This window comes from Triticum aestivum, chromosome 5B, assembly GCF_018294505.1.
Source record: "Triticum aestivum cultivar Chinese Spring chromosome 5B, IWGSC CS RefSeq v2.1, whole genome shotgun sequence".
Taxonomy (NCBI): domain Eukaryota; kingdom Viridiplantae; phylum Streptophyta; class Magnoliopsida; order Poales; family Poaceae; genus Triticum; species Triticum aestivum.
Window position 1 is genome coordinate 9327543 of NC_057807.1, and position 12149 is coordinate 9339691.

Genomic DNA, 12149 nt, shown 5'->3' on the forward strand with positions numbered 1-12149 from the left:
CGCGCGACCATATCCTGTCCGGCTCCGTCCGTTTGGGGTAAAAGGAACAAAAAAGGCGGCCCAGCGCACGGCCTCAAACGGACAAATGTCCGGATTCCGTCCGTTTTCGACCCATCCCCGGCCCAAACTTGCGCTCGGTTTGGGGTGAAACGGACGTGCGCGGACGACCGCGACGCACGCCCTTGCCCCCCCATGGCCCGCCTGTCGGGGACACTAGCAGTCCCTCCGCTCCCAACGCTTCACCCTCTCTCCCCGCCCCGCCAGCGCCGCCCTATTCTCCGGCCGCCTCCTCACCGCGCAGCCCCCCCGCCGTCCATACCAAACCACGTCTCGACATGGCCGCCACCACGCCCACGCTTTCGCCATAGTTTTGGTCGTCTATCGAGGGAGGTTTGGCCGTCGCCGTCCTTGCCGGTGCCGGAGGGGACACGACTGCCAGCGACGGACCACGGCGGCCGAGGCAGATTCCGATGAGAGCTCCAGAGCGGCCAGTAGCCGACCGGCAACCACCCCTGCTGCGTCGAGGTGATCATCGCGGCCGCTTCGCCACCGCGACTGCAAGGTGTTCGACCTTTTGCCAACAAAGGTATGGACAGTGGAGACGAGTTTTTCTTCCATCACTTCCTTTGTTCATCGACGATTCGTCGTCGGATGATGAAGATCTTGTGGTGGCTGCACTGGTCGTTCACGACCATATTCAACGGCAGCTTCCTCGGTACAGGGGGTCACTCCCTGGCCGTGCTCCCAACCTGAACCGCAACAGGGAGAGAGGCCACGCCCTGCTCTATGCCGATTACTTTGCCAACACCCCGCCGCGAGATGCGTGATTGGCACACTCATTTAAATCTTCAAAATGACTTGGTTGAGCATGTCTGGGATCACATTGGCAACCAATAGATGTATTGGTCCAATTTATGTTCAGTCAAGACAATTTCGATTTGGTTGTAAAATTATTTTATTTAAGACAATTTCAATTGGGTTGTAAAACTATTTTAATTTTCAGACAAATATTTGGGTTGGAAACTAGTTTGACGCAAATTTGGGCATTTTTGGCCCTCACGGACAGGATGGGGCAAATGGATGCGGCCGTGCGCTGGGCGCACGGCCACCGCGTCCCAGGACACGCCCGGACACGACCCCAAACCCTTACCCAAACGGACAGAATCCGGACAAAACGGACGTCCGTTTGGGGTCGCGCGGTGAAGTTGGCCTTAGTCCTGGACGGCGAGCATGTCTTCGGATGCCTATAGTGAAAAACATGGGTGAACAAGACAATGTAATTGGCCTGAGAAGCAACTACCGGTCCCAATTCATGTTGTGTGTAGAAATAATCATGTTTTGGATTGTCTGAGAGCTGAACGTGCCGTGCCATCAAATTCTAGTTGTTATTCTAGTGAAATTCTCGCTCATATGTGCGTGCATGCATGTGTGCAGATTGTATGGCATCATTAAGATTGCTAGCTGACACTCGCTGCAGTTGGACACACTGATGGTCCAAGCTATGGGACGAAATGAGAACCCAAGGGCTTGGATACAATGTTTAAGTTTTATAGGAGGGAAGGAGGAGGACATTGCTGCCCCCCCCCCCCCCCCCCCCCCCCCCCCCCTCTTTTTCTGAGGTGGTTTCTGCTATGATTAATTAGCACGTGTAATTGGAGGGAATCTCCTTGCCCGAACCGTCGTGCGGTTACCTCCACAACGACACATCCCTTTGTTCTCTCTCCCTTAGGAACTGACGCAACTCTATCTAGCGTCTCGTCTGTTCAGACCATATAAATTGTACCTATAACTCCATCGAATAGAAGTTTCCATTTCACTTCAAACAGTCTCCTCAAATGGAACAGCGCGCGACCCTAAAAATGATATAGCAATATACATATAACAGGTGGATTAAAAATTGGAACCACTTGTGATAAATCCATATGTGATGGGCTCCTTCAGAAAACCCGCCTGCCATTGACGGTTCGCCAATGGCCACCCGCCTTAGATGTGGTCTATCTCCAAGAGGTCTTGATACTCATCTCGATGAACCTAGGTTTCGCTGCTGTGTGTGGTCTAATGGTTGCTAAAACCATCAGAGGTGGCAATTTCAACCTGTCAGAAATGACCTATCATGTAAAATGTAAATAGTGCCGTTTGGCTGGGCTTCAGCTTTTCCAATAAAAATGGCTACAAACCAACCAAATAGAGTCTTTTTTTAGGGAAACCAAATAGAGTCTTAGTGCTGTGCAACTCCTAATTTGTGCTACACTTTGTTAGAAAAATGTAATACATTAGATATTGTCACTATATCGCCTCTACTAGTCTATTAGTGTTGTACTCCCTCCGTTTTTAAATATAATTCTTTTTAGAGATTTCAATACGAACTACATAGATTCCAATCACGTGCACGGTGCGGTCCGAACGCGGTGACGGATGCGCAACCCGTCCGTTGCCGTGCCGAGCTAGAAGACGGACCGTGGGCATCCTCCGACACAAACATGACGCGGTGTGCCTACCGTGCGAGGCAGCGGGAGCGGAAGGCGGCAGCAGCCCTCGTGGTGGTGGACGTTGCCGAGGCAGAGTCACATTCTCCGACACCTCGTATGGTGCACTAGTGCAGGCGCTGCAAGCGCGTCATGGCGGACGTCGCTGGCTCCACCCAGGACAGATCCATCTTCAATCTCACGTCAACCGGCACTTGCGGGTCTGGACGAGAAAGAGTAGGGCATGGGAGACGACGGAGCCTCGACTCCCATGAGCCAGCTCGTGTCCCATGTCCTACTCTACCTCGCCGGCGACGGGACCAACACTCTGGAGAGCGCTGCCACACTAGCACTCCCCTTGCTAGTTTCCTTTTCTTGTACTCCTTCCGTCCCATAATATAACAATGTTTTTGCCACTAGTGTAATGTCAAAATGCTCTTATATCAAGGACGGAAGGAGTGCTGTCAATCGACTGTACGGGCTACAAGAGTGCATGGTCCACCGTCGTTGAGCATCTTAACTGTGTGATGACGAGTTGATGGATCGTTAATGTCGGTGCGGCGTAGCTTCGCTAACCATCGCTCAGAGGATAGCTGTGTTGGCGCCGTAACCTTGCCCTAGCTCATCCTCCCGTCGCTCTCACTCTCTCTCGCTGGCTCAAACCAAAGGAAGAAAAAGGAAGAGATGGCACGGTGGACACAATGGTTTTTCCGGCGCACAAACACCCGCTGCTCGAACAGCTTTTCCGGAGCTCAAACTCCACACCACATGCCATTACAACGATCACCGTGACGATCTTACACCCGGACCAGTGTTGGGCCATGACCCCCAGGCAACCACCCACTCCTGTGCATGGTCCAGCCCGTTGTGGACCCGCCCATGACGCGCTCCCACGCACGTACGACGGGCCGAGCCCGCAATAAACCAGCGCGAGCACTCAGTCACCCCGTGTGGTGCACTAGTGCTTGCGCAACCGTGTCGTGGCGGACGTTGCCGGCTCCTTCCAGAACGGATCCATCATCGATCTCACGTCAAATGACACTTGCGGGCCTGGACGAGAAAGAGTAGGGCATGGGAGACGACGGGGCCTCGACTCCCATGAGCCAGCTCGTGTCCCACGTCCTACTCTACCTCGCCGGCGACGGGACCAACACTCTGGGGAGCGCTGCCGGCCACCGGACATGGGCACGACGGAGCCGGACGAGCTCCGCTTAATATTAGGTTTACGATGCATGTAATAGTATGGATTTCAAGTATTCATTGTTGAACGGGTATTTGAGGCTTGATTGACGTTTGAGAGGTTGGATTTGCCAAGTCGGGCTGTAGAGTCTAGTACAATACCTTTCTCATCGCAGCGTGGACCGAGCGTGTAGTCCACGCCCGTAGTACCATCTCCCGCTTCTCACGGTTAAGAATCTTCAGAGCGCATGGCGCACGCGAGAGACTGCATTTTTGTCGCGTGGAAAATGGGCAGTCAGTCGTCGTCCGGAATAACCCGACTCCGTCCTTAAATACGAGCCATGCCCAGCGTACAGGGCCGCTCACACAGCAGGCAAGCAGCACCGACGCCCACCATGGCCAACACTACCTCCTGGTCCAGTGGCCTGTGCGGCTGCTTCGACGACGTTGGCGGCTGTAAGACCTCTCCCTTGCCGCTCTTCTACTTGCCATGCTTTCGGTTCCCATCCCATGCGTGGTTTCTCAACTGTGATCAACGGCCGGGCTGTGCTGTGCTGCAGGTTGCCTGACCTTCTTCTGCCCCTGCGTCACCTTCGGGAGGATCGCCGCGATCGTCGACAAGGGAGAAACATGTCAGTCCATTTGTCTTAAATTAAACCTCCACGATCTGATGATTAGCAGTATTTTACGTCTCGGTATGCATGCCTCTGTTAACTGCTGAATAATACTTGACATGGTATGATCAGCTTGCTTTGTGAGCGGGACCGGGTATCTGCTCCTGAACTGGTTGACGGGGTTGGCCTGCCTCCACTCCTTCCGCTACCGCTCCAAGCTGCGGGAACAGTATGGCCTCCAGGAGAAGCCCTGCCCCGACTGCTGCGTCCACATGTTCTGCGAGGCCTGCGCCCTCTGCCAGGAGTACCGCGAGCTCAAGACCCGCGGCTTCGACATGAGCGCCGGTAAACCAATCCATCCTACTCTCTCTTTACGTAGGAGTATTTCATTTTGCCGGACCAGACTTTGACAAACAATTACAATACCATAACGTATAAGTTTTGCATTATACGTACATATCGCCGGAGTAAGTCATAACCACAAAAAAGATTTTAATTAATTTGATGTAAGTACCAACAATTTATGTCACACAAAAATTGCGGTGGTTTAGCAGTGACTCCCTCCTGTCGCATATGATGGTCTATTTAAAGGGCATAGTTGGAGATTCCCCAAGAATGGACGTTTGGCTCTCGGCCTCCATGGAGGCCTTTTTTCGAAAAATTCAAAGTTCAAACTTTTTGGCTTAAAAAAATTTGTGCATGTAAATAAGGATGTTATGTGTATGTGTGTAAAATTTCAGGATGAAATACATTGAATGCGACCTTTATAAAAATGACAAATTCATGGTCTAGGAGGATGAATAGTATCATGTGTTAAAAAGCCTTAGATTTTTCCTTTTTGCACAACCCTCATTTCATCGTATTTTGCCCTGAAAATTTAAGCACATGTGTGTTATCCATTCATGTATATCTGTATTTTTTTCAGACTTTCTTGAAATGTAAAAAATAAGAATTTTGATGAAATTTGAACTTTGAATTTAAAAGCCTAATGTAATGGAGGCGGTACGTATCATCAGGCGCTGCGGCAGTACCTGTTTTAATCAACTTTCATGTCGGCTCTACAGGATGGCAGGAGAATGGCGCCGCGACCGCCGCGCCCCAGATGAACCCAGGGATGACTCGCTAGTGCGTCCGCATCTTCCGATCAGTCGACTACTGCACACACTGCATGCATATCAGTCTGACTACTGCACACAGTGCATGCCAGCTTCTACGCCGGTCTCGTCATCAGATTATGTTTATGATCGAGTGTATCGTGTCCGCCTTCCACATATGAGTCGTTTCCATAGATATTCGAATCGGTATAATTGTATCAATGCCTTCTTTATGTGATATATGCGTGTTATTGAGCGTGTGGACTGTATGGGCGTCTATATCCATGATCAATATAACTTCCAACTTCTGCTTCGATCTTTCTGCGAGTACATGCGCCTTTCACTTTTAGCTGCAAGGTTTACACATTCTTAGTGGTGAAAAATGGAGTGAAACCAACCGAATTAGTATCAAACTGGGTCTGCCTAGTGCCCATCTAGATATGTCGTTGTTATTGAACATTTAAGTGACTTGATCAAACTACAAAAAAAAAATGCTTGCACATCTAGATATGTCGTTGTGTTCTTTTCGCATTTTCCCAGCTACTTGTTTCGCGCGAGATCGCAACTGCTATGGTATTCTGGGTGGGTATTATCTATGGGCTGTTCCTCGGTTTGTAAGTACTCATGCAATCTACGAGTCTAAATTTATGCGATTCACGCCTTGGAGCCTAAAAGAAGGGCCATCTACATATCTGTTTGCGGTGGTGCGTAGGAGTAGTTTTCATACAAGCACGCCATTGTACATATGGATGAGGATTTGCGGCACACAAGTGCGGGGGCACTTGGGGTACCTGGTGCCGCCTTTTAATTTTGGCTTCCGATTTTCAAGTTCTATGTCTTTTAAACAAAAGTGCAAATCAAGTTTTGTTTTCATATTCGTGTTTCTCGCGACCAGCGCTTTCAATAAGATCTATTTTGAAGACTTAAAAAAAATTAAGTTTCAATGTTGAAAACTTAGTACAAGGGACCGATAAGAATCAATTATTTTGTGTCTACGGCCGATAGAAAAATTGCTTAAAATTATATCTCTGAAACAATTAAAAACTTGGCAATTTTAGATGCAAGAACTGTAAGTTCCATCTTTAAAACTTAAAACTTTTTGATGAATTCTTTTTGTTTACTGTGCACTCGTGTAGGATTCAACTACATAAATCAGTAGACAAATCCAGCGGTCGGCAGGGCTTGACCTCGCATGGTAGACGGTAGGGAAGACCGGCCTGCCGCGCTTTGTAATGCCGCGTGCATGCATTAATCATTGTGACATCCATTGTACGCATGCGGGTCACTCGTTGTAGACTGGTTAGGGCACGACCTGCCTATTTTTGTCAGAGTGAGATGATTGAAAGGGCAGCACTGGTTAGATTATATTTACATATAACGATAATGAATCAAAGTGGACTATGGAGCTAGCCATAGCTGTCGGTACTTACGCGTAGTGTAATATAAATTGCCCGTCTATACATTAACTTGAGCGGGTGGGTTGCATGCATGAACTGGAGTATTAGTGATGCATTTGGCGTACTATTTGGCGTACTGGCCGCGCGCCGGGCCAGCTGCAACTTTTATTTTGTTTTTTGTTTCTCCAGATTTTGGGCAGATTTCAAATAGTTTTTCTATGCAAATTTTTTCAAATTTTTCTTTTTAGAAAATAGAAAAGTAAACAGAAAAGTTTCTGAAAATGAAAAGAGAAAGTTTTCAGAAAAAGTAATGTTCATGAATTTTACAAAGAAAATAATAAAGGTCATGAATTTTTATTTGGTCAAAGAAAAGTTTCTGTACATGGTAAAAAGTTCATGATTTTCTATTCATGTTTTTTTCCGCTTTGAGTAAATAATTAATAGTGCTCTTTTACAAATAAAATAAAAGTTTAGATAGAATTAAGTTTTTAAGAGCATGTTAAAGAGATTATTAAAATGAATATGATTATGTTAATTTTATGACCAACGTTGTTAATAACATGATCATGTTTTATTATTGAAATTAAAGGTGCATTTATTTCTAATGTTTTTCCCAACGGTAATATAGATTTAATTGCATAAACAATTGTATGTTTAATTTGACCAACATTAGATTAATGCATATGATTGTTATAATGATCTCACTTAAATTGTGATTTCAGGAGGCTACCACTTGATGAGTTGCCTAAAAGACGTTCCGACACTCAGAGGTGACAACTACACTGAGTGAAGGAAGAAAGTAGAGCTGGCATTTGTCTGTGCTGAGGTGGACTCGGTTGTGGACACTCCACAGCTGGTTAAACCTACAAAGCCAGTCAGAGAGGCTACTGATGATGATGCTGCCTGGGGTAAAAAGAGGGGGGGTCATGCTCCTGTGGAGATGTTATATTCCATCGAAAACCAAAAGAATACGATTGAGAACGCCATCGTGGGCTCAATTGTAGAGTGCACTTCCGTAGGGGAGTTGCTTACAAAGATAAAGAACCAGTTCACTGGTCATGCCACCCAGTTGATAAAGCAACTGGTGGTGACAGAGAACTACACTGGCGGTGGTCATGGAATAAGAGAGCACATCCTCATGATGAGCAACATGGCAGCAAAGCTCAAGCCCATGGATGCGGATCTGGAGATCGAACCAACGCTCCTGGTCCACCTGGTCATGAATTTTGATGAAATTTGAAATTTGAATTTAAAGGCCTCTTTGGATACCGAGGTCCAAAGGCAATTTTCGGAGATGCCTGTAACTAACTATAGAAAGTAGCAACGTGCCAGCAGTTTTAGGATAATGTGTAGAATTCACAAGAGAGGGAACTAAATTGGCTTGGGGCATGCATCTTGACGGAGTCAACTGTCATGGTGATCAACGAGATGTGGGCAGATGGATCAAGGCCTATACCTAGCGCGACTGTGATGCTTCATTGGGCTCTTCTAGAGGGCAAATCTCCAATCCGGAGCCCATTCTATTGTTGGGTTCGCTAGTGACATGCTCGGTATTTTCACTTCTTCCTCGCCGATCGACGGCCGGGAGACTGCCGTCAGACTCCAAGTCTAAATGTTGTATCGTGTGATGATAACAAACATCAATGTGATGTTGTAGCTGTATTGCAGTTTCGTTATATGTTTGCCCTTTTGTATCGTGTGATGATAACAAACACCGCATAATAGGACTCCGACCCGAACAAACCGAAAGCCAGCCTCTCCAACAACCTCCTAACCAGTGCGTGGGGTGGTCACGCTCCCGGGGTCGGTTCGTCTGCCATCCCATGGGTGCGGGTTGTTTGGTCCGCGTGCACCGTGTAGGCTCGGTCGGTCGCCGGATGAAGGTGTGAGTGTTTCTCTCTGTGTTGTGGGGCCTAGCAGGTTGCTGTGAGGCGCTTTTACCAGTTGGTCTCGTTGGAATACGGGAGGGGTTTGTGAATCTGGGCTCCTGGACGGGCAGGGGCAGCGTGTTTTCAGATGCCTGTAGCGGGTGAACAAGAAGACGTAATTGCCGGGCCATCAAATTGTGGTGTTCAAAAGAGACGCTTGGTTTTGATACGTACGTTAGGATCAGGAGATGTCGTCCAATTAGCGGTAAAGAAAGCCAAGGACAAATTCGGCAATCGTACAAGAAATAAAGGCGCGCAGGGACTGAAGCTTTGGCGCCAAGAATAATAGCATCACTGCACTGCACTGACCATGCATGCTTTGCTGGGTGTATAAAGCCGCGCAAGAATCAAACTAATTAACCTCGCACGCTGCACTCCATCTCCATGCATATGGTTGATAAGATGCCACCCCTCGCAGCAGCCGCGTCCTCGTCGCGGTGCGCCCCCTTCGCCTGCCGCCCCCGCGGCGCCGAGCAGCGCCAGCGCTCCAGGGGCCTGGATCACGCGTCAGCACCGGTGCCTGCCGCCGGGCTGGGCCGCGCGGCGGGGGTCGTGGGCGGCGGCATCGCCGCGGCCTTCTTCGCGTCCCTGGAGCGGTGCGCCTGCGTGGAGGTCCGCACGACCGACGACCTCTCCGACTGCAGCAACAGCGCCATGGAGGCCGCGCCGCTCATGGGCGACGGCGGCGGTTCCGGCTGTTCTTGCACTCATTCTTCCACACCGAGGAAGAAGAGCAAGAGGAAGGCCGGCGCGGGGAAGGGCCCGAGGGGCGGCCATGGCGGCTTTGGGTGCTGCGAGAGCATCAATTAGCTAGTTCTTGGTTGGTAATTCAGATTCAAGTCTCGCGGGTATATGCGTGCATGCGTGTGTGCAGATTATATGGCATCATTAAGATTGTATGAACTGGTCGAGAGAGTGAGGCCATGCACAGGGTTTTGTATACGATCAATCTTTGATGTTCGCTCTTTTGCGGAAAACTTCCAGATTTGTTACAATTATAAGTAGAAAACAACTCAAACATAATAGAATTTACATCAAGTTTTTTATACCACCGAGCAACCGCCGCCGCTGCCAGAATGAGCTGCTAATTTTACATGTAGGTAGTGTGGCTCTGATTTTTGTTTAAGTTATCTAGTGATAGATGTGACCATATTGCACACAACATGCATGAACTTCAAATCAAGGAGCATATAACTATATGTTAGTCTACTGTAAGTCCATAAATAATTCGAGAGTTGTGCGTAGATGGATGTAGAGTCAGGGGCTGTTACCCTCTTTTTGCAAAAAAAGAAATAAAGTCAATATATCCGAGGAATTTGTTCTAAACTTTATTCTTTTATTTTCTTCTGTTCATGGTATGATTCTTATCTCCACAGAAATCTCTGAAGATAGTAATAAAAAAGACTCACAAATTAATATGTGTGTAGTCACTTTTTAGCCCCTTTAGCCAACCACTTCTTGATGACTTTATCTAGTGATAGATGTGACCATATTGCACACAACATGCATGAACTTCAAATCAAGGAGCATATAACTATATGTTAGTCTACTGTAAGTCCATAAATAATTCGAGAGTTGTGCGTAGATGGATGTAGAGTCAGGGGCTGTTACCCTCTTTTTGCAAAAAAAGAAATAAAGTCAATATATCCGAGGAATTTGTTCTAAACTTTATTCTTTTATTTTCTTCTGTTCATGGTATGATTCTTATCTCCACAGAAATCTCTGAAGATAGTAATAAAAAAGACTCACAAATTAATATGTGTGTAGTCACTTTTTAGCCCCTTTAGCCAACCACTTCTTGATGACTTTATCTAGTGATAGATGTGACCATATTGCACACAACATGCATGAACTTCAAATCAAGGAGCATATAACTATATGTTAGTCTACTGTAAGTCCATAAATAATTCGAGAGTTGTGCGTAGATGGATGTAGAGTCAGGGGCTGTTACCCTCTTTTTGCAAAAAAAGAAATAAAGTCAATATATCCGAGGAATTTGTTCTAAACTTTATTCTTTTATTTTCTTCTGTTCATGGTATGATTCTTATCTCCACAGAAATCTCTGAAGATAGTAATAAAAAAGACTCACAAATTAATATGTGTGTAGTCACTTTTTAGCCCCTTTAGCCAACCACTTCTTGATGACTTTATCTAGTGATAGATGTGACCATATTGCACACAACATGCATGAACTTCAAATCAAGGAGCATATAACTATATGTTAGTCTACTGTAAGTCCATAAATAATTCGAGAGTTGTGCGTAGATGGATGTAGAGTCAGGGGCTGTTACCCTCTTTTTGCAAAAAAAGAAATAAAGTCAATATATCCGAGGAATTTGTTCTAAACTTTATTCTTTTATTTTCTTCTGTTCATGGTATGATTCTTATCTCCACAGAAATCTCTGAAGATAGTAATAAAAAAGACTCACAAATTAATATGTGTGTAGTCACTTTTTAGCCCCTTTAGCCAACCACTTCTTGATGACTTTATCTAGTGATAGATGTGACCATATTGCACACAACATGCATGAACTTCAAATCAAGGAGCATATAACTATATGTTAGTCTACTGTAAGTCCATAAATAATTCGAGAGTTGTGCGTAGATGGATGTAGAGTCAGGGGCTGTTACCCTCTTTTTGCAAAAAAAGAAATAAAGTCAATATATCCGAGGAATTTGTTCTAAACTTTATTCTTTTATTTTCTTCTGTTCATGGTATGATTCTTATCTCAACATAACAAAGAACATATAACTATATATTACTCTAATTTATAAGTCCAGAAATAATTTGAGAGTTGTGTGCACCGGCCCATGTAGAGTCAAGGGGGTGTTACCCTCTTTTCGAAAAAAATAAGTCCATATATCCGAGGAATTAAGCTCCACAGAAATCTCTGAAGATAGTAATAAAAAAGACTCACAAATTAATATGTGTGTAGTCACTTTTTAGCCCCTTTAGCCAACCACTTCTTGATGAGTTTGTGCAAATGCTATGCATGTGAGCGTCCTCTTTGATCTGGTTAGCTTTGTGAACGATCTCATTGCCTCACCTCCACACACGTGTCCACCTTTTTTTTTTTGCAAATACGTGTCCACCTTAACCAGCAACAAAAAATGCACTATGCAAAATGGCAATTTAATCACAAAAGATGTTGCATTTTAAGCATTTCACGATGTCTAGAGAAACCAAAAGCTATCCCATTTCCAAAAATGCCAAGCCCATTTTTATACGTAGCATGTTTCAAATGAATTATGAGGCGGCCGGCAATTTTTCCATCTCACTCGAATTTCTAACCATGAGATTATATTCGTGATATGCGCTCTTGTTGCCAAAAAGATGAATGCAAAGGCGACGACAGCCCACATATATTGAGATGCCTATTGAATTCATGGTTCATGCAGTTACTCCAAAAGTCTAAACTGATGAAGAGAGGCAGACAATATATTTCAATACTCCCTCTCACGTCTGAGCTTT

At 46.0% G+C, this 12149-nt stretch overlaps 1 protein-coding gene across 1 annotated transcript; it reads left to right on the top strand.

Annotated features, from left to right (window-relative positions):
* The first annotated feature begins 3933 nt into the window (after positions 1–3933).
* On the top strand, positions 3934–5666 carry LOC123115423 (cell number regulator 2). Its single transcript, XM_044536583.1, has 4 exons — positions 3934–4100; positions 4205–4276; positions 4391–4603; positions 5323–5666. Exons 1-4 carry the CDS (start codon positions 3986–3988, stop codon positions 5382–5384), a joined length of 462 nt encoding a protein of 153 aa, XP_044392518.1. The 5' UTR covers positions 3934–3985; the 3' UTR covers positions 5385–5666.
* Positions 5667–12149: the final 6483 nt, after the last annotated feature.

Excerpts from the sequence above, each read along its gene's own strand:
- LOC123115423 (XM_044536583.1), top strand. The coding sequence starts at position 3,986 with ATGCCCAGCGTACAGGGCCGCTCACACAGCAGGCAAGCAGCACCGACG. Across the intron at positions 4,101-4,204 it reads CTTCGACGACGTTGGCGGCT|GTTGCCTGACCTTCTTCTGC; the intron begins GTAAGACCTCTC and ends GCTGTGCTGCAG. Across the intron at positions 4,604-5,322 it reads CGGCTTCGACATGAGCGCCG|GATGGCAGGAGAATGGCGCC; the intron begins GTAAACCAATCC and ends TCGGCTCTACAG.